The sequence below is a fragment of the Sapajus apella genome, unplaced genomic scaffold (genome assembly GCF_009761245.1).
Source record: "Sapajus apella isolate SASKATOON/1434 unplaced genomic scaffold, GSC_monkey_1.0 scaffold19, whole genome shotgun sequence".
NCBI lineage: Eukaryota > Metazoa > Chordata > Mammalia > Primates > Cebidae > Sapajus > Sapajus apella.
This window is the reverse complement of record NW_022436959.1, coordinates 2,853,304-2,875,548: the sequence shown is the minus strand read 5'-3', so window position 1 is coordinate 2,875,548 and position 22,245 is coordinate 2,853,304. Positions and strand designations below refer to the sequence as shown.

General features: G+C 36.8%; 1 protein-coding gene and 1 long non-coding RNA gene across 6 annotated transcripts in view; one reads left to right on the top strand and one right to left on the bottom strand.

The window, feature by feature from the left end:
* LOC116557358 overlaps positions 1-22,245 on the top strand; it is a 231,370-nt gene that overhangs the window by 38,356 nt on the left and 170,769 nt on the right. The gene's annotated exons all lie outside the window — the stretch shown is intronic.
* Positions 311-22,245, bottom strand: part of DPY19L2 (dpy-19 like 2) — a 109,525-nt gene continuing 87,590 nt past the window's right edge. For 2 of the 4 annotated variants that reach the window (XM_032286813.1, XM_032286815.1), the window contains 3 exons: positions 19,001-19,100; positions 17,520-17,645; positions 1,353-1,736 (listed from right to left, as the gene is read on the bottom strand). In XM_032286813.1, coding sequence (XP_032142704.1) covers positions 1,586-1,736; positions 17,520-17,645; positions 19,001-19,100 — 377 coding nt within the window. In that variant the 3' untranslated portion in view covers positions 1,353-1,585. Of the gene's footprint in view, positions 1,737-17,519; positions 17,646-19,000; positions 19,101-22,245 lie in introns of all 4 variants that reach the window. The other 2 variants (XM_032286812.1, XM_032286814.1) reach the window with 2 other exon arrangements.

Below are 22,245 nucleotides of genomic sequence, written 5' to 3'. Positions count from 1 at the left end.
ATCATGTACCAAAATAATTTAAAAATACAAAAGTTGAAAATGATTTTATTAGTTTTTCATGCATAAATCCAAACATACATTTTTCTTTAAAAAATTCTACCAACATATTTAAAATATTTCCCTTAAAAACATCATCCAAAATGTATTTTAATTTTTATGAATGTTAGGTGTTACGTCTTTTCTTTAACACTTTCCTTTTTTATCACATGCTTACACCAAAAACAAATAATTTAAAAATGCTAAAATAAATAAATTGTGGCGTGTTTTCTTAGCTCTTTTGTATCCTGTTATAAAATATTTTACAACTGTGAAAGTTGAAAAATAACTTTGTTGGTTTTGCTGCATATAACTGCCTATATAGTATAAGAGAACTAATCTATAATATTAAGGCATTTTGTTATTTCAATATAGAGGGTTAAAAATATAAAAGTATTGTAAAAACCCCAAGATGACTCATTTAAAGTAGATGCACATTAAAATATTATAGATCTGGCATATTTCATATTTTTAAAGCAGACAAAAAGAATGTTTATCTTCGGATTTGGCAAGAATATCTTCCAGATAACTATTTGCCACTTTTCAAAGCATTATTATTGGGTAGGTTTTGTTAGGGGAGAGGACTTAGAAAACATGACTTTCCTCATCCAAAACCAAAAATAAATGAGGGCTTTAAAATGTTATTTAGGAAGATAGTGGCCAGAAATAAAGACCATGACCAACAAGCTTTGGGGCCATCAAGATGAAAAGACCTTTGCTTTATTCAAGATCTAGGATCTGAAAATCTTACTTGATAAATTTAACTGGATTTTTATTTTCTGATTATGTTTAATCCCAAACTTTGGTTGTATACCATAGCAATTTCTATTTTATCTGGATGTTAAAAGAAAAACCACTGGAATCTAAAGAGAGATTAATAACCTCTTGAGCTTAGACGGAAAACTATCCAGTGGCAAATACGTATCTAGTGGGGTAAATACATCTCAAGAGATTCAATACATGACAAAACAAGGTGATTTTAAAAACGCTTTAACCTGAAATTATTTAAAAAGTTATTAAAATGTATTAAATATCTTTCTTAGGGGATGGTAAAAGAAAAAAACACCTTAACAGACACATGGTTACAATTTCCTCAGAGAGGTAAAGAGGTTGTGACCAGTATCAGCATCTTAAGGATGTCATTTCAGAGCTTGCATTCTTCTGCTCCAAGTAGTTCAAAGAGTTTGAGTGGGTATAGCCTGGTACTAGAGAAAATTTGAAGCAATTTACCTATTTGGTTGAAAAAGGACTTACGTACCCTTGATTTATTCATTGTTCGTTTACATACATTTTTCTTTAAAACTCTGAAAGGAACATTTGTTTATGCAGTATGATGCAAATGATTTAATAATTTATATGACCAGCTTAATATGGTTGACGTTCAATGAACAAAATAGTAATTTAGTAATCAGAAAAACTTTCAATCCATTTTTACCATATTTTTAAGTGTCTCTTATTAAGCTTGTGATTTTTATTAATGTAAATAAGCCAAAGAGTGATTGTTTTTGACACACTGCATTGTACCATCGCGTAATGGGTAGTCTCCTTCTCAGTTAACTTTCAATACTCTGTACACACTATTCTGAAATACTGTGGTGAAGTAAGGCCTCGCATCATTGAGCAGTACACTACATAATGGGGGGTTAGCTGCATTGGTAGGGTCTTCCACATCCCAGATTTCAAGCATACTGCAACCAGGCCTGAAAAAATGATAGACATATGTATATCGATATTAGAAATGTCTTCCTGTCTAGAGAAAATAGATGTATAACAAAACATCTCCTAGATTTTCAGAGACAAATTTATTTAAATTTGTTAAATATTTTAAAGCATCATTTCAAAAAACATAATTTCAATGTTTAGAAATTTAAAAAGCAGAATGAACTTAAGTATGCTGCATTTTCAAATCTCATTTAACTAAATGAAAGACATATAAAGTTCAACATACATTCATAAATATATATTTTAAAATTCACTTTCAAGATGAAACAAACATAAATATACTTTCCAAGTGCCATCACCATCTAAACATAAGGACCATTTATAGTAAAATAAGACAAATTAAAGGAAACCTAATTGAATTCCTGATGAATTTCATATATTTTAGCATGAACTGACTTGGATTAGCATGAAATCATCCAAGGCAGGGAGAGGAGACTCATGCCAATTTGTTTTCTTCAATGCTTTCCCATTTTGGGTCATTCTGTGACTGGGCTAAAAGAAACACTATTCCTCCCTAGAGAGTAATCCTGCATGACAGTCATTAAAGGGAAGGAGTCAGGCAAAATTGATTTTTTTAAAATTATTTTTTAAATTGCATTTTAGGTTTTGGGTTACATGTGAAGAACATGCAAGATAGTTGCATAGGTACACACATGGCAGTGTGATTTGCTGCCTTCCTCCCCTTCACCTATACCTGGCATTTCTCCCCCTGCTATCTCTCCCCAACTCCCCACCCCGCACCGTCCCTCCCCTATTTCCTCCCAACAGTAAAATTGATTTCTAAGTTTTTAACATCTATATTAAAGTATATGTTATGGACAATAAAAGTCACCTATTTTATGTGTGAAGTGTGACAGGTAGGGGCAAATATGTATAGATGTATAAGCACTACCATAATATACAAAAAATTTCCATCACCCCAACATGTTCCCTTGTGCCCTTTTGCAATCTGTCACCTTCCCCAAACATGGCTCCAGGCAACTACTGTGCTCTCTGCACTATAGTTTTGCTTTTCCTAGAATTTCATATAAATATATTATGGAGTCTTTTCATTTTTGGCTTCTTTATATTAGCATGTTTTTGATATTCAGACTTAAGACAGTTTCTACAACTTCTGTTGTGGTTCAGCAGTTTCTTCCTTTTTGTTGCTAAATAGTATTTCATTGTATATAGAGAACACAATTTGTTTATCCATTTGCAAGTTAATGAATATTTGAGATGTTTTGAGTTTTTGGTGATCATGAACAATGCCGCTATGAACATTCATGGACAAGGCTTTTTGCTGGGTTTCATGGTTATGTAGGATTAAGTGTGGATTTATCTTTATAAGCAAGTTCAAAACTGTTTTTCAAAGTAGATGCTCTATTTTGCATTTCTACATCCTCACAAACACTAAAGAGTATTCGTTTTTGTAATTTTAATCATTGTAGTATGGTTATGGATGATTGAAAATAACTTCTTTGATGGAATGTCTATTCAAATATTTTGCCAAATTTTGTGTTCTTTCTTATTAAGGTATGAGAGTTCTTTGTATATTCTGGGTAAAAGTCTGCCAGATTTTTTTTAGCAGCTGTATTAAGGCATAATTGCTCAATAATTAATAAGCTGCACATATTTAGTATCTACTTTGATACGTATTAACATATGTATACACCTGTAATAGAGCAGTCACAATAAAAATCATGAACATATCCATCTCTCCCAAAAGTTTACTTCCACTCTTGTAATCCTACTTTCTTGTCCCAGACAACTCTCCTCTTGAGACAACCATTTATCTGCTATCACTATAGATTTGTTTGCATTTTCCAGCATTATTACATGCTTTCTTTTTTCATCTGGCTTCTTGTCTTGAGTAGAATTATTCTGAGATTCATCCATATTGCTGTATCAATATTTCATTCATTTTTATTAGTGAGTAGTATTTACATTGTTTGGATGTTCCATTAGTATGTTTATACATTCATCTGTTGGTACATACATGGGTTGTTTCCAGTTTGGGGTGATTACAGAAAACAAGCTGCTATGAACATTTGTTTACAATTATTGGGATGGATATATGGTTTCTTTTATCTTAATAAATATACATAGTAGTTGTATGTTTAACTTTTTATAAAATTGCCAAACTGTCTTGCAGAGTGGTTTTACCATATTATTTTTGCACCACTGGTGTATGAGAGTTCTAAGTCCTTCATAGTGTCAGCAACACTTGGCATGATCAGTTTTTTTTTCAATTATAGCTATTTTATTAAGTGTTTAGTGATATCTCACTGTAATTTTCATTTGCATTTCACAAATCACTAGTAATGTCAAGCATCTTTTTTATGTGATTATTTGCTACCTGTATATTTTCTTTGTTGATGTGTCCAAGTATTTTGTTGTTTTATTTTTTTTGGAGACAGGGTCTTGCTCTGTCAACCAGGCTGGAGTGCTGGAGTGCAGTGGCATGATCTTGGCTCACTGCAACCTCTGCCTCCCAGATTCAAGCAATTATCCTGGCTCAGCCTCCTGAGTAGCTGGGATTATAGGCGCTGACCATCAGGCCCGGCTAACTTTTTGTATTTACTTAGGAGAGTTGGGATATCGCCATGTTGGCCAGGCTGGTCTCAAACTCCTGACCTCAGGTGATCCACCGCCTCAGCCTCCCTAAGTCCTGGGATTACAGGCATGAGCCACCATGCCCGGCCTATTTTGTCCATTTTTAATTGGGTGGTTTTCTTATTATTGGGTTTTGAGAGTTCCTTATACATCTAGAGAAAGTCCTTTATCAGACATAGGCTTTAAAAATATTTTCTTTCCAACTGTGGTTTATCTTTTAATTCTTCCTAACACTGTTTATTAAAAAGCAGAGGTTTACAGTTTTAATGAAATCCTATTTATCAACGTGTTCTCTTACGGATCATGATTATGTTACTGTATCTGAGAAATCTTAGCCTAATACAAGGTTAAAATGATTTTCTTCCATATAAGTTTGCTGACAGTTTTTAATCAGTTATGGATACTGAATTGTGTCAAATACTTTTTCCTGAATGTGCTGAGATGATCACGTGCTCTTCTTTTTCAGTTTGTTACTATGGTGAATTCACTTGGTTGATTTTCATAGTGAGACAATTTTGCATTCCTGCGATAAAATCTACTTGTACGTTATGTGTTATCTTTATTTAATATATTGCTGGATTTATTTGTTACAATTGTACTTAAAATTTCATGTATGTGTTCATAAGAAATTTTGAGTGGTAGTTTCCTTTTACTGTAATGTTTGTCTTATATTGGTATCAGCATAATTCTGACCTCACAGAATCAGTTGGGAAGTAATCCCTCCTTTCGAATTTTCTGGAATAGTTTGTAGAATTGGAATTATTTCCAGTGAAGTCTTCAAGTTTTCTTTCTGACCATTCTTTTTACTACAAATATAATCTTATTAATAGATATAAGGTCATTTATAATAAGGTGATACAAGATTTTTCTATTTTTTAAGTGAGCTTTGGTAGTTTGCATCTTTCAAGGAACTTGTCCATTTTACCTATTTTGTCCTACTTGGTGGAATACAGTTGTTCCTAAAACTCCCTCATTATCCTTTTCATTTCTTCAGATCCTGTAGTGATAAGATCATTCTTATTTCTAATATAATTAATTTCTGTCTTCAATCTTTTAGTTTAGATAGAAGTTTATCAATTTTATTAATCTTCTCAAGAATCAGCTTGGTTTTGTTGATTTTTCCCCGATTTGGGGAGAACTTCAAACTGATTTTGATTCTGATCTTTATAATTTCTTTTATTCTTCTTACTTTGGAGTTTGCTTGTTTTATTATTTTTTTAGTTTATTGCACTTTAGATTCTGGGGTACATGTGCAGATCATGCAGGGTTGTTGCATAGGTACTTACATGGCAAGGTGGTTTGCTGCCTCCATCCCCCGTCACCTATATCTGGCATTTCTCCCCATGTTATCCATCCCCAAACTCCCCACCCCGTTCTGTCCCTCCCCTAAACCACCAACAGACCCCAGTGTGTGATGCTCCCCTCCCTGTGTCCATGTATTCTCATTATGCAATACCTGCCTATGAGTGAGAACATGCAGTGTTTGATTTTCTGTTCTTGTGTCAGTTTGCTGAGAATGATGGTCTCCAGATTCATCCATGTCCCTACAAAGGACACAAACTCATCGATTTTTATGGCTGCATAGTATTCCATGGTGTATATGTATCACATTTTCCTTGTCTGGTTTATCATCGATGGGCATTTGGGTTGGTTCCAGGTCTTTGCTATTGTAAGTGCCACAATGAACATACGTGTGCATGTGTCTTTATAATAAAATGATTTATAATCCTTTGGGTATATGCCCAGTGATGGGATTGCTGGGTCAAATGGAATTTCTATTTCTAGTTCCTTGAGGAATTGCCACACTGTCTTCCACAATGGTCGAACTGATTTACACTCCCACCAACAGTATAAAAGTGTTCCTATTTCTCCACATCCTCTCCAGCATCTGTTGTCTCCAGATTTTTTGATGATCACCATACTAAATGGCATGAGATGGTATCTCAATGGGGTTTTGATTTGCATTTCTCTAATGACCAGTGATGATGAGCATTTTTTCATATGTTTGTTGGCCTCATATGTCTTCTTTTGAAAAGTGTCAGTTCACATCCTTTACTCACATTTAAATGGGTTTGTTTTTTTCCTGTAAATCTGTTTTAGTTCTTTGTAGATTCTGAATATTAGCCCTTTGTCAGATGGGTACCCTGCAAACATTTTTTCCCATTCTGTTGCTTGCTGGCTCCCTCTACTGATTGTTTCTTTGGCTGTATAGAGCTCTGGAGTTTAATTAGATCCCATTGATCTATTCAGGCTTTTGTTGCCGTTGCTTTTGGTGTTTTAATCATGAAGTCCTTGCCTATGCCCATGTCCTGAATGGTTTTGTCTAGGTTTTCTTCTAGGGTTCTTACGTTGTTTGGTTTTGCCTAGGCTTTCTCCTAGGTTTTTATGGTGTTAGGTCTTATGTTTAAATCTTTAATCCATTTGGAGTTAATTTTAGTGTAAGGTGTCAGGAAGGGGTCCAGTTTCTGCATTCTGCACATGGCTAGCCAGTTTTCCCAACGCCATGTATTGAACAGGGAATCCTTTCCGCAGTGCTTTTGTCAGGTTTGTCAAAGATCAGATGGTTGCAGATGTGTGGCATTGCCTCTGAGGCCTCTGTTCTGTTCCATTGGTCTATATCTCTGTTTTGGTACCCGTACCATGCTGTTTTGATTACTGTAGCCTATGTGGTTACTGTACTATAGTTTGAAGTCAGGGAGCGTGATGCCTCCAGCTTTGTTCTTTTTGCTTAGGATTGCCTTGGCTGTGCGGGCTCTCTTTTGGTTCCATATGAAGTTTAAGGTGTTCTTTTCCAGTTCTGTGAAGAAGGTCATTGGTAGCTTTATGGGGATATTGTTGAATTACTTCGGGCAGTATGGCCATTTTCACAATATTAATTCTTCCTAACTATGAGCATGGAATGTTTTTCCATCTGTTGTGTCCTCTCTTATTTCCCTGAGCAGTGGTTTGTAGTTCTCCTTGAAGAGTTCCTTTACATCCTTTGTTGTATTCCTAGATATTTTATTCTCTTTGTAGCAATTGTGAATGGGGGTTTGCTCTTGATTTGACTGTTAGTCTGTTATTGGTGTATAGAAATGCCTGTGATTTCTGCACATTGATTTTATATCCTGAGACTTTACTGAAGTTGTTTATCAGTTTCAAGAGATTTTCGGCTGAGACAATTAGGTCTTCTAAATATACAATCATGTCTTCTGCAAATAGAGACAATTGACTTCCTGCTTTCCTAACTGAAAACCCTCTATTTCTCTTTCTTGCCTGATTACTCTGGCTAGAACTTCTAATACCATGTTGAACAGGAGTGGTAAGACATGGCATCCTTACCTAGTGCCAGATTTCAAAAGGAATACTTCCAGTTTTTGCCCATTCGGTATGATATTGGCTGTGGGTTTGTAATAAATAGCTTTTATTATTTTGAGATATGTTCCATCAATACGTAGTTTACTGAGAGTTTTTAGCATAAAGGGCTGTTGAATTTTGTGGAAGGCCTTCTGTGCATCTAGTGGGAGAATCATGTGGTTTTTGTCTTTGGCTCTGTTTATGTGGTGAATTACGTTTATAGACTTTTGTATCTTGAATCAGCCTTGCATTCCTGGGATGAAGTCTACTTAATAATGATGGATAAGTTTTTTGATGTGCTGTTGCATTTGGTTTGCCACTATTTTACTGAAGATTTTTGCATCTGTGTTCATCATAGATATTGGCCTGAAGTTTTCTTTTTTTTTTTTGTTGATTCTCTGCCAGGTTTCGGTATCAGGGTGATGCTGGTCTCATAAAATGATTTGGGAAGGATTCCTTCTTTTTGTCTTGTTTAGAATAGTTTCAGAAGGAGTGGTACCAGCTCCTCTTTGTATGTCTGGTAGAATTCAGCTGTGAACTCGTCTGGACCTGGACTTTTTATTGGTCTATTCAGGGTTCCAACTTCCAGGAATTTATCCATTTCTTCCTGGTTTACTGGTTTATGTGCATAGAGTTGTTTGTAGTAATCACTGATGGTAGTTTGTATTTCTGTGGAATTGGTGGTGATATCCCCTTTATTGTTTTTTATTGCATCTATTTGATTCTTCTCTCTTTTCTTTTTTATTAATCTGGCTAGAGGTTTATTTTGTTGATCTTGTCAAAAAACAAGCTCCTGGATTTCTTGATTTTTTTGAAGGGTTTTTTATGTCTCTATCTCCTTCAGTTCTGCTCTGATCTTAGTTATTTCTTGTCTTCTGCTAGCTGTTGAATATTTTTGATCTTGCTCTTCTACCTCTTTCAATTTTGTTGATAGGTGTTGATTTTTGATCCTTCCTTGCTTCTCATGTGGGCATTTATTGCTACACATTTTCCTATAGACACTGCTTTAAATGTGTCCCAGAGATTCTGGTATGCTGTGTCTTTTTGTTGTTTCAAAGAACATCTTTATTTTTGCCTTCCTTTCCTTGTTTATCCAGTCGACATTCGGGAGCCAGTTGGTCAGTCTCCATGCAGTTGTGAGGTTCTGAGTTAGTTTCTTAATCCTGAGTTCTAATTTGATTGCACTGTGGTCTGAGAGACTGTTATGATTTCTGTTCTTTTGCATTTGCTGAAGAGTGATTTACTTCCAATTATGTGGTCAATTTTAGAGTAAGTATGATGTGGTGCTCAGAAAAATGAATGTTTATTGCAGCATGGTTTACAATAGCAAAGACCTGGAACCAACCCAGATGCCCATCGATGATAGACTGGACAGGGAAAATGTGGCACATATACACCATGGAATATTATGCAGCCATCAAAAACGATGAGTTTGTGTCCTCTGTAGGGACATGGATGAACCTGGAAACCATCATTCTCAGCAAACTGACAGAAGAGCAGAAGATCAAACACCGCATGTTCTCACTCATAGGCGGGTGTTGAACAATGAGAACACATGGACACAGGGAGGGGAGCACTACACACTGGGGTCAGTTGGGGGGAAATGGGAGGGACGGTGAGGGGTGGGGAGCTGGGGAGAGATAGCAAGGGGAGAAATGCCAGATATAGGTGATGGGGAGGAAGGCAGCAAATCACACTGCCGCATGTGTTCCTATGCAACAATTTTGCATGTTCTTCACAGGTACCCCAAAACCTAAAATGCAATAAAATAAATAAATGGGGGGGAAAAAAAAAGAGTAATTTATCATAAATGTCAAGTCAGCCAGAACAGAGGATTCTGAATGTTCCCAATACAAACAGATGGTAAACATTTAAGGTGATGGATAGCCTAATTACCCTGATTTGATCATTACACATTGTAATCATGCATTGAAATATCACTGTATACCCCATAAATATGTGCAACTATTACTTGCCAACTGAAAATTGAAGGGGAAATAACCTAAACATATAAGTAACCTAAGACCTAGCAATTGTACTGGGCATTTTTTCCCAGAAAGATGAAAAGTTGTGTTCATACAAAATTCTGTAGAAAAATGCCTATAGCAGCCTTATTTGTAATAACTTAATCCTGAAACAACTCAGATGTTTTTCACAAGGTGAATGGTTAAGCTAATAGTGATCCATTCATACCATGAAATACTGCTCAGCAATAAAAAGGATCAAACTATTCATACACGCAGGAACCTGGATGAATCTCCAGAGAATTATTTGAATGAAGAAAAGACAATCCCCAAAGGTTATGTACTATATGATTCCACTTATATAACTGTCTTCAAATGACCAAATTATAGAAATGGAGAATAATTTGTGGTTGCGAGGGGTTAGGGTGGGGTGCTAGTATGGGGGAAGAATAGTATGTGTGGCTACACAAGGAATCTCTGTGGTGATGAAAATGCTCTCTATCTCCATTCTATCAATGTAAACAATCTGGCTGTGATATTATACAATGTTCAAGAAGTTACCATGGGGGACACTGTTTAAAGACTATACAAGAGCTACTTGTATTATCTCTCAATATGGATCTCCAAATGTCTTGAAATAGAAAAGTTTTTTTTTAAATAAGAGCACAATAGCAAGTCTGTATCAAACCATATCAGTAATTTCAAAGTGAAAGAGGACTAAACTCTTCAAACAAAAGGCAGAGATTGGCATACTGAATACAAAAGCAAAACCTATCTATAGGCTGCCTGCAAGAGGTGCATTTTAAATACAAATATGTATTTTGGCTGAAGGAGAAAGAATGGCAAAAATATCATTTGAATAAATATGAGAAATCTGAAGTTAAAATGTATAAATATCAGATAACATGTTTAGACAAAGAATAATACTAGAGCCAACTATGTTTTATAATGCAAAATAGGTCAGTACAGGAGAAAGATATCATAATCTGAGTGCATATGAACATAAAAGAATTTCAAAATATATAAAGCAAAAATTGACAAAACCCAAAAGGAAACAAACAAGATAAAAATGAAATTATAAAAATCACTCAATCCAAAAGAAGACAGAAAAAGTGGGAAAGGGAGACAAAGATCAGATGGAACAAACAGAAAACACCAAGATGATAGACTTACACCTAACCATATCAATTATCACATTAAGTGTAAATGGACTTGTGGTAGGCTGAATAATGAGCCCCCCATGATGTCCATGTCCTAATTCCCACAAATTGTGAATTATGTTACTCACTTGGAAACAGGAAGTCTGCAAATGTGATTGATGTTCATGAGATGTAGCGATTATCCTTATTATCCAGGTAGGACAAATGTAATTACAATGTCTTTATAAGAGGAGGCAAAAGAGTAAGAGAGAAATGGTGATGTGATGATAGAAGCAGAAGTTGGAGTTATAGAGGGCCACAAGCCAAGGAATGAGGCCAGTGTCTAGGAGCTGGAAAAGGCAAGGAAGTGGATTTTCTTCTAGGGCTTCCAGAAGGATTGGAGTCCTGCCAGCACCATGATTTTAGACTTATGATCTCCCAAATTCAAAGAGAATAAATACATGTTGCTTTAAGCAACTGTTTGTGGTAATTTGTTATAGCAGCAATAGGAAACTAATACAGCTCTAAACACCACAAATGAAAAGCAAGAATTGTCAGATTGCCCATAGCAAAGAAAGACCCTACTATAGGATACTTTCAAGAAATTTATTTAAATATAAGAAACAAAGATGTTAAAAGGTAACAGATAGGAAAAGGACAGGTGATGCTACTACTAGTCAGTGAAAGCTGTAGTGGCTGTAATAATATCAAAGTACATTTGAATGCTAAGAATATTATCAAGGTTAAATAAAGATTTTTAAATGAAGAAGGGATCTATATTTCAAGATGATGTAGCAGTCCTGAACATTTATGCACCCAGATAACAGAGCTTCAGATATATGAAGCAAAACCGATAGAACTTTAGAAAAAAATAGAGAAATCTACAATACAGTTAGAAATTTTAATAGCCTTCTCTAAATAATTTGTAGAACAAGCAAAAAGAAATTTAGCGTGAATACAGAAGACTTGAACAATGCCATCAACCAACATGAGCTAATTTATATATGGAAATTCCCTCAAATGTTTAGAAACTAAGTAATATACTTCCAGGTAATCCATGGTGAAAAAGAAACAAAAGGAGGGGTAGTTTCAACGTATTTGGATCTAAGGGAAAATGAGAACACAATATCCCACTATTTGTGAGATGCAGACACAGCAGTAGAGAGATTTGTTTTTATGTTGGATGCCTATAAAAGAAAAAGAAGAAAGGCCTAATATCAGTCACTTGGCTTCACCTTAAGGAACTAGGAAAAAAGAACAAGCAGCCCATCCTCACAAAGACCAACAATCTGAAACACTCTGACTTCAGAGTTTTGCAGCAAGCGCAGCTGGACCCAGCATGGTTGAGCTCTGTGGGGGTAAGGGTGTCCGCCATTACTGAGGCAGTCCACCACTACTGAGGCAATCTGCCACTACCAAGGCAGACCGACATTACTGATGCAGACTTCCACTACTGAGGCAGTACTAACTGAACCTCTGTAAACAAAACTGCAAAGAAGATTACACAGCAGCTGGCAGGGCCCGCAGCAGCTCAGCAATGCCTCTGCTGGCAGACTGTGACTAGACTACCTCCTTGCTGGGCAGGGTATCTCTGAAAAAAGGCACCAGCACATCAGGAGCTTATAAATAAAGCCCCAACTTCCAAGGACAGAGCACCAGGTAAAAAAGGTAGTGATGAGTTCAGCTGCAGCAAACTTAAACGTACCTGCCCAGCAGCTCTGAACAGAACAACGGAGCTCACGGCACAGCACCTGAGCTCTGATAAGGGACAGACTGTCTCCTCAAGTAGCTCCCTGACCCAGATATGTCGAAAGAGGCACCTAATAAAGGAGAGCTCTGGCTGACATCTGGCAGGTACCCTTCTGGGACGAAGATAGGAGAAGAAACTGGCAGCAACCCTTGCTGTTCTGCACCCTGTGGTGATTCCCAGACAAGCAGGGTCTGGAGTGGACCTCCAGCAGTCCTGCAGCAAAGGGACCTGACTGTTAGAAGGAAAACTGAAAAACAGAAAGAAATAACCTTAACATCAACAAAAAGGATGTCCACTCAGAGACCCCATCTGAAAGTCATCAACTTCAAAGACCACAGGTAGATAAACCCATGAAGATGGGAAACCATCACAAAAAGGATGAAGATGGGAAACCATCACAAAAAGGATGAAAACACCAAAAACCAGAATGCCTCATCTTCTTGAAGGGATCACAACTCCTCACCAGCAAGGGAACAAAGCTGGATGGAGAATGAGTCTGATGAATTGACAGAAGCAGGCTTCAGAAGGTGACTAATAACAAACTTCTCTGAGCTAAAAGAACATGTTCTAACTAAGAACTCTGAAAAAAGGTTAAACAAGATGAAAACTAGAATTACCAGCTTAGAGAAGAACATAAATGACTTGATGGAGCTGAAAAAAACATGAGAACTTTGTGAAGCGTATACAAGTTTTAACAGCCAAATCGACCAAGCAGAAGAAAGGATATCAGAGATTGAAGATCAACTCCATTAAATAAAACAAGAAGGCAAGATTAGAGAAAAAGAAATGAACAAAACCTCCAAGAAATATGGAATTATGTGAAAAGACCTCATCTACATTTGATACGTGTACCAGAATGTCATGGAGAGAAAGAATCCAAGCTGGAAAACACTCTGGAGGATATTACACTTTAGAACTTCCCCAACCTAGGAAGGCAGGCCAACATTCAAGTCCAGGAAATATGGAGAACATCACAAAGATATTCCTCGAGAAGAGCAACCCCAAGCCACATGATTATCAGATTCAGCAGGGTCGAAATGAAGGAAAAAGTGCTAAGCACAGCCAGAGACAAAGATTAGGTAACCCACAAAGGGAAGCCCATCAGACTTACAGCAGATATCTCAGCAGAAACCCTACGAGCCAGAAGAGAGTGGAGGTGAGTATTCAATATCCTTAAAGAAAGGAACTTTCAACCTAGAATTTCATATCCAGCCAAACTAAGTTTCATACGCAAAAGAGAAATAAAATCCTTTGCAGACAACTAATGCTGAGAGATTTCATCACCACCAGGCCTGCCTTACAAGAGATCCTGAAGGAACCACTATACATGGAAAAGAACAACCAGTGCCAGCCACTCCAAAAACATACGAAGTGGTAAAGACCATTGAAACAATGAAGAAACTGCATCAACTAATGGGCAAAACAACCAGCTAGCATCAAAATAGCAGGATCAAATTCACACATAAGAATATTAACCTAAAATGTAAATGGGCTAAATGCCCCAATCAAAAGACACAGACTGGCAAGTTGGATAAAAAGTCTAGACACCTCGGTGTGCTGTATTCAGGAAACCCATTTCACATGCAAGGACACACATATGCTCAAAATAAAAGGATAGAGGAAGATTTACCAAGCAAATGGAAAGCCAAAAAAAAAAAAAAAGCAGGAGTTGCAATCCTAGTCTCTGATAAAGTGGACATCAGATCAACAAAGATCAAAAGAGACAAAGAAGGGCATTACATAATATTAAAAGGATCAATGCATCAAGAAGAGCTAACTATCCTAAATATATACTCACCCAATATAGGAGCACCCAGATACATAAAACAAGTTCTTAATGACCTACAAAGAGACTTAGACTCCCACACAATAATAGTGGAAGACTTTAACACTCCACTGTCACTATTAGGCAGATCAATGAGACAGAAAATTAACAAGGATATCCAGGACTTGAACTAGATCTGGACCAACCGGATCTAATAGACATCAACAGAACTCTCCACCCCAAATTCACAGAATATACATTTTTCTTTTTTTTCCCCATTTATTTATTTTATTGTATTTTAGGTTTTGGGGTACATGTGAAGAACATGCAAGATTGTTGCATAGGTACACACGTGGCAGTGTGATTTGCTGCCTTCCTCCCCCATCACCTACATCTGGCATCTCTCCCCTTGCTATTTCTCCCCAACTCCCCACCCCCCACCATCCCTCCCCTATTTCCCCCCAACTGACCCCAGTGTGTAGTGCTCCCCTCCCTGTGTCCATGTGTTCTCATTGTTCAACACCCGCCTATGAGTGAGAACATGCGGTGTTTGATCTTCTGCTCTTCTGTCAGTTTGCTGAGAATGATGGTTTCCAGGTTCATCCATGTCCCTACAGAGGACACAAACTCATCGTTTTTGATGGCTGCATAATATTCCATGGTGTATATGTGCCACATTTTCCCTATCCAGTCTATCGTCGATGGGCATTTGGGTTGGTTCCAGGTCTTTGCTATTGTAAACAGTGCTGCAATGAACATTCGTGTGCACGTGTCCTTATAGTAGAACAATTTGTAATCCTTTGGATATATATCCAGTAATGGGATTGCTGGGTCAAATGGAATTTCTATTTCTATGTCCTTGAGGAATCACCACACTGTCTTCCACAATGGTTGAACTAATTTACACTCCCACCAACAGTGTAAAAGTGTTCCTATTTCTCTACATCCTCTCCAGCATCTGTTGTCTCCAGATTTTTTAATGATCGCCATTCTAACTGGCGTGAGATGGTATCTCAATGTTGTTTTGATTTGCATTTCTCTGATGACCAGTGATGATAAATTACTCTTAACTAATATTCACTCTATAGTGCCAGAGAACACTAGAACTTATTTCTTCTATCTATAATTTTGTATCTCTTAACCTCTCCTTATCCTCTTTTCCTCCCTACCCTTCCCACTCAGCCTCTAATTAATTACCACAATTCTACTCTACTTCTATGGGCTACTTCTTTTAGCTTCTACATAAGTGGAAGCACTTCCACACGCACTATTCATCTTTCTATGGCTCACTTATTTCACTTAATGTATCCAGGCTCATCCATGTCTAGGCTTGCCATTATGCTCTTATTTTCCCTACTGTTTTATTTCTTTTTTGAGTGGTTTTGTTAGGGATTACAATAATCATCTTTAACATATCATGATTTACTTACTATTTAAATTGGGTTATTTCTAGTAAATCATACATTTCCATTTACTTAATTTTTGTGCTATTGTCATGTATATTTATTTTGTTATAAACTAAAAAATATAATGGTATCACCTTTACTTTAATATCTTTTAAAGGTTTTCAGAGAAGAAAAATGTATGCTGATTAATACCCACACATTTACCATTTCCAGCACATTTCAGTATTTCTTGTATATCTGAGTTACCATTTGGCATCATTTCTCATTAACTTATAGAACTTCTTGTCCATCTTGAAGTGTAAATCTGTTACCAACAAATTATCTTAGATTTTGTTGATCTGAAAAATATTTTTGGCCTTCATTTAAAAAAGATAATTTCATTAAATATAGAATTCTTGATTTTTCTTCTTCAGCACTTTGAATTATCATTCCAGTGTCCACTGATTTCCACTATTTATGTTAAGAAGTCAAATGTTTATGTAGCATATCATTTTTTCTCTCATTTTCAAGATTTTTCTCCTAATCTTTGATTTTACCATTTTGACTATAATATGCCTTGCTTTGGTTTTTGTTAAGCTTAACCCAGTTGGAGTTGTTATTGAGCTTAGCAGATCTCCAAGTTAATAGTGGTTATGAAACCTGAAAAGTTTTTGGCCAACATTTCTTCAGTATTTTTTCTGTCATGTTCTTTTTTTCATTATGTCTAGTACTAAAATTATGTGTTGAACTACTTAATGTTACATAGATCTGTGGCTTCAGTTATTTTTCAATCTTTTTGATTCCTGTTCTTTTGATTAACTATTTTCTCTTGATCTGCCTTCAAATTCACTGAATTTTCTGTTCAATGTTCTGTTTTCATCTCAAACTTGTTGTTGAGTACATTTTCGTTTCATTTATTATACTTTTCAGCTCTAGAATTTCTACGGGGACTAGAGTGTTTCCATTTCTCTGCTGAGATTCCATATCTCTTCACTCACGGGATACCATGTTTTCTTTTAATTCATTGACTATATTTTTCTTAAGCCTTTAAACCTATTTGTAGTAGTGGCTTTGCAGTCTTTGGCTGCTAAATCCAATATCTGGACCTACTTGATTTCTGTTAGCTTATTTTTTTTTCAGAGTATTGGTCATACTTTCTCATTTTAGTTTGCATCTCTGAAACTTTCTGCACATTGTAAATGATATACTGAAGTTACTGTAGAACCTGTTTTGTTCTTCTGATTGCCAATGCGTTGTTCTAGGAGACAATGTGCCTGAATTTCCTGTCATGTGCAGCAGCTAATATCTCTGCTTAGGAGTCTAAACAAAGGTCTCAAAAGATCCATTACACATCTTAGAATTTTATGATTTTTAGAGATTCCAAATTCTGATATTTAAAAATTTTAATTAGGGATGTTTTTCTTATTATGACATTTTGGGTTTCATCACTTTTAAGTCTTACAAATCCAATATAATTCAGCTATAGTATAGAATACTAATATCTCACTTTGTTGTAAATTCAAATCCATATTTCAGATATCTAAAAAAATTTTCATGAATATTTCCAAAATTATGAATAAAGCTAAGTGGAAGGTGTTAATTAAATTGAAAAATCAGGATATTAAAATACACAATAATGTTTGGTATTAAATCCTACTTCATTGATAGTATAATTTTGCTTCTCTAGATGAAATAATTTAAGATACCAAGATAATATTTTAATTAATTTAAAATAAAAATTCCTAAAGAATCAGGACTACTGTAATAAAGTAAAACATTTGTGGCTTAAAAATATACCATATCAAATAGCATAGGGTTAATACTCACTTAGTTCTCGCAATACACCATGCCTCTTCTAAAACATAATAATTCACATGTAACTCCAGCAATTTATCTCTTACTTCTTTGGTAGATTTTCGACTATATGTAGAATAAACTATTTTTGTCCGGGCCCTTCGAATTTAAACAATAGTTTAAAAGATTTTAAAATAAATGATAATAGAATAGACTAAAAAAATCTTACTAGCAAATTGAAATCTTAATACTCACTGGATAGAATGTTGATAACATGGCTCAAAACAGCATCAACTATTTTGGGGATGGCAGTTTCCACATTCCTACTTATATTTTGAATGTAACAAAACTTACAGCAGTTTTAATTTTGCATATACTGCTTATTAGTGTATCAACTAGTCTAAAGTTGTACAGGGCAGCAGAGAGCAGGTCAGGATAAAATTTGCTACACATAATTCAAAGAGTTATCAGAGAATATATTCTGATGGAGACCAAATGTAGTGAAAACATATCTTTCAATGCTTAATTTCATCCAAAGGAGCTCTGACAAACACATGAATTGAAGCTGAGTGTATCAGCCACTTAGACAATGGGCATCCAGGATGTCAGAACAGATAGGAAAAGCACCTTGACAGAATCTTGAGAAATGGGGATGGTCACCAAAATATGACACAATAGGTGATTTGACCATAACTGGGAGCTCTTATAAAGTCCTGACAAATTATCATTTATGCACTGGATGTTGCTTAGAATTTCAAGCATAGGGGATGCTCAGTCACGACAGTGGTTTCCATGCCAGTTCACTGCAGTAGAACAGAGCAACAGGTACATTTCTAAGGGGTCTGACTCCAGGCCCTGGCTCCTAGACAGCAGACCTAAAACTTTAAAATAATTTAAAGATTTGCCTCTAACAATAGGCCAAAAATCCACTTTGAGAAAAAGATTAGCCTGACAACTACTAGCATAATCAAAATAATTTTTCAAACCAGCAAATTACGGAAAACAAAACTTTTAGGCTTCAGTGGAAACTAGAGTTCTCATAATTGGCTGGCAAAAATAAATTTTCATAAAAGCACATAAAATATAATAGCAACTTTCATGTACTTTTCTAGCTGTCACAAAAAGCTAGTCACTGGCCACCAGTAAGATCTAGAAATCATTTCTTAAATCAGAGTGGGGCTTGTGGTGTAGAGAGGGGGTTGGCAAACCATGACTATGAGTAAAATCCATCCTACCTCCTCTTCCAACTACCTAGGAGCTTTGCTGGGACTGTGACACAGTTGTCACTTTGGGAAAAACTGGATTTTGCTTTTTTCAGTTTTCGGAGGTCTGCTTGCTTCAGGGGCAAGAGGTATGTATTACCATTTCTGGATACTTTCAATTTTTTTTTTTAACTTCCAGCATTAAAATGAGGATGACTGTGTGTGTGTGTGCGCGTGTGTGTAAAAATTTTGCCCATTCCTAAGAATAGTAAATAGCAAGTGAGTCTAGATGAATATTCATCAGCCACCAACCTCAAGTCTGCATCCTCGTAATGTGGATGATTCACAATGGGATGAAGTGTAGACAGCTTGACGCTTGCCATTGTAGGCATGGCACCTGCGAAGACAGCATCTGAAAAAAAAAAAAAAGGCTACATTCTTCAATAAAATGTTTAACTTTTGATTTTCTTTAAAACTTACCTCTAACATGTGAACCTGAATTAAGAAGGATGATGCCTATTTACATGACCATGAACCTCATTCATTTTATTGACTCAAAGTTATACATTGTCTACTATATTAATAGATGACTTTGGTTAAATGCTATGTTGGTGCTAGAAATTGTGCTGCATATTTTTACAAGAATTAAATAAATCTGCACAATTCTAAGAGGTAGTTTCTCTATTCTTATTTTATAGAATCGACAAACTGTGCACGTGAGGGATCTGGATTGTGTGCTCCTTATTAGACTCTAATGCCTGATGATCTGAGGTGGAACAGTTTCATCCAGAAACCACCCTCGCATCCCCCAGTTCTGTGGAAAATGGTCTTCCACAAAACTGGTCCCTGGTACCAAAAAGGTTGTGGACTGCTGTTGTGATGAAGACAACAAACAAGTTAAGTGACTTGCCCAAGACTGCACAGCTAGGAAGGTCCAGAGCCCGCCCTCTTAGCTGCTTCATTAAAGCTTCCTGCCACGCTAGAGCACCATGCCAACAGCAGGACTACAGAGACAAACGAAGCAAAAAGAATGTAAAATGTCAGATCTGTTCTAATAATGTGAAATGCCAGGAACTGAGAGACTGCTATGAAGGGCAAGTCTCATGGGACATGTTTTTCAAATGACTTTAGTGGATTGTGAACCGTGGTCCTGTGGATATGCCATAAAAAAATAAAAGCATTGTTTTCTTCCCTGAGATCATCTTTAATTAAGTTCTTGGAGTTACCATTTTACTTGACACCATTTATACATGCCATGAAATCATTTTATTACTTGCTGGTAGTATTTTTTGGAGTAATGACATGTATAAATTTGGTCATAACTAGAGATACACTAAAATCTACTATCTGGCTTCCATTTCATCTCTTTAAACACCAGAAGACCAAATGCTTACTTCCTGGTACTTTTGTATAAAAAACAATTATACAATTGTGAAGGTTGTTATTTTTAATCAGAACAATATAATCAGTAATAAAGACAAGACATATTATTCAGATCTACTATAAAAATCTCTATGTTGGAGAGAAGGTGGAACAAGATGTCCAAATAGAAGTCTCCACTGATCATCCTTCCCTCAGGAACACCAAATTTGATAACGATCTACACAAAAAGCAACTTCATAAGAACCAAAATCAGCTTGAGTACCAGCTTTGCTATAGTGGGGAAGAGCACCAAGCAGGTTCTTGTAGTCTCTGATTCCAGGCCTTGGCCCTTGGCTGGCATTTCTGGACCTGCCCTAGGCTGGAAAAGAGCCCACTGCCCTGAAGGGCGAGTCCCAGGCCTGGCAGCACTCACCACAAGCTGACTGAAAAGCCCTTGGGCCTTAAGTGAATCTTGGCAGTAGCCAGGCAGTACCTCCCATGGGCCTGTGGTAGTGGTGGAAATGGGGAGAGATGCCTCTACCTGGGAAGGAAGGGTGGTAAGGACTTTGGTGGTTTCAGCACCAGCTCAGCTGCAGTAGAATACAGCATCAGGTAGATTTCTAAGGTGTCTGACTCCAAGCCCTGGCTCCTGGACGGCAGCATCTCTGGACCTGACTATGACCTGGGGGATCTTGCCACCCTGAAGGGAAGGTCACCAGCCTGGTTTGCTTTGCCACCTGCTGACTGTAGAGCCCTACATCCTTGAGCAAACATACGGGGTAGCCAGACAGTAGTTACAATGAGCCTTGGGCAAGCCCCAGAGCTGTGCTAGCCTCAGGTCTGACCCAACACATTCCCAGTAGTGATGGCCACAGGGGTACTTATGTCACCCCACCCCCAGCTCCAGGCAGCTTAGCACAGAGAGAGAGAGAGGCTCCATATGGGAGAGAGTAAGGGAAGAGAACAAGGGCGTCTGCCTGTTAATCCTAAGAATTCTGGATTTTATCCAAGACCACCAAGGTAGTGCCTCTAAGAGTCTGCAACAACTTCAGCATTACTGGGCATGGGGTGCCTCCTAGTGCAGATACAGCTGCAGTGACCAGAAACTTAAATCACAACACTGAAATCCCTTTGAATCTCTGGAAAGCCTTCCCAAGAAGGATGGGTACTAACAAGCCTGGACTGCAAAAACTACAATAAATACCTAACTCTTCAATGCCCAGACACTGACAAACATCCACAAGCATCAAGACCATCCAGGAAAACATTACCTCACCAAACAAACTAAACAAGGCACTAGGGGGCAAATCCTGGAAAGAGAGAGATATGTGGCCTTTCAGACAGAGAATTCAGAGAATTTAAAATAGTCATCCTGAAGAAACTCAAAGAAATTCAAGATAACACAGAGAAGGAATTGGTAATCTTATCAGATAAAGTTAACAAACAAATTGAATTGAAAGAATCAAGCAGAAATTCTAGAGCTAAAAAATGCAAATGACATACTGAAGAATGCATCAGTCTCTTAACAGAATTGATCAAGCAGAAGAATTAGTGAGCTTGAAAACAGGCTACTTGAAAACACACAGTTAAAGGAGATTAAAAAAATGAAGCATACTTTCAAAATCTAGAAATAGCCTTAAAAGGGAAAATCTGAGAGTTATTGGCCTTAAAGAGGAGGCAGAGAGAGATAGCAGTAGAAAGTTTATTCAAAAATATAACAGAAACTTCTCAAAGGTAGAGAAAATATCAATGGTTCAAGTGCAAAAAGGTTATAAAACACCAAGCAGATTTAACTGAAAGACTAACTCAAGTCATTTAATATTAAACTCCCAAAGGGCAAGGATAAAGAAAGGATCCTAAAAGCAGTAAGAGAAAATAAATAACATATAATGGAGCTCTAATGCATCCAGTAGTAGTGTTTCCAATGGAAACCTTATAGTCCAGGAGAGCATGCCATGACATATTTAAAGTGAAGGAAAAAACCTTTTAACCTAGAGTAGTGTATCCAGAGAAAATATCCTTCAAACCTAAAGGAGAAAACTTTCCCAGAAAAACAAAAGCTGTGGGCCAGGAGCAGTGGCTCATGCCTGTAATCCCAGCACTTTGGGAGGCCGAGGCAGGGGATTACCTGAGGTCAGGAGTATGAGACCAGTTTCCCCAACATGGTAAAACCTCGTCTCTACCAAAACTACAAA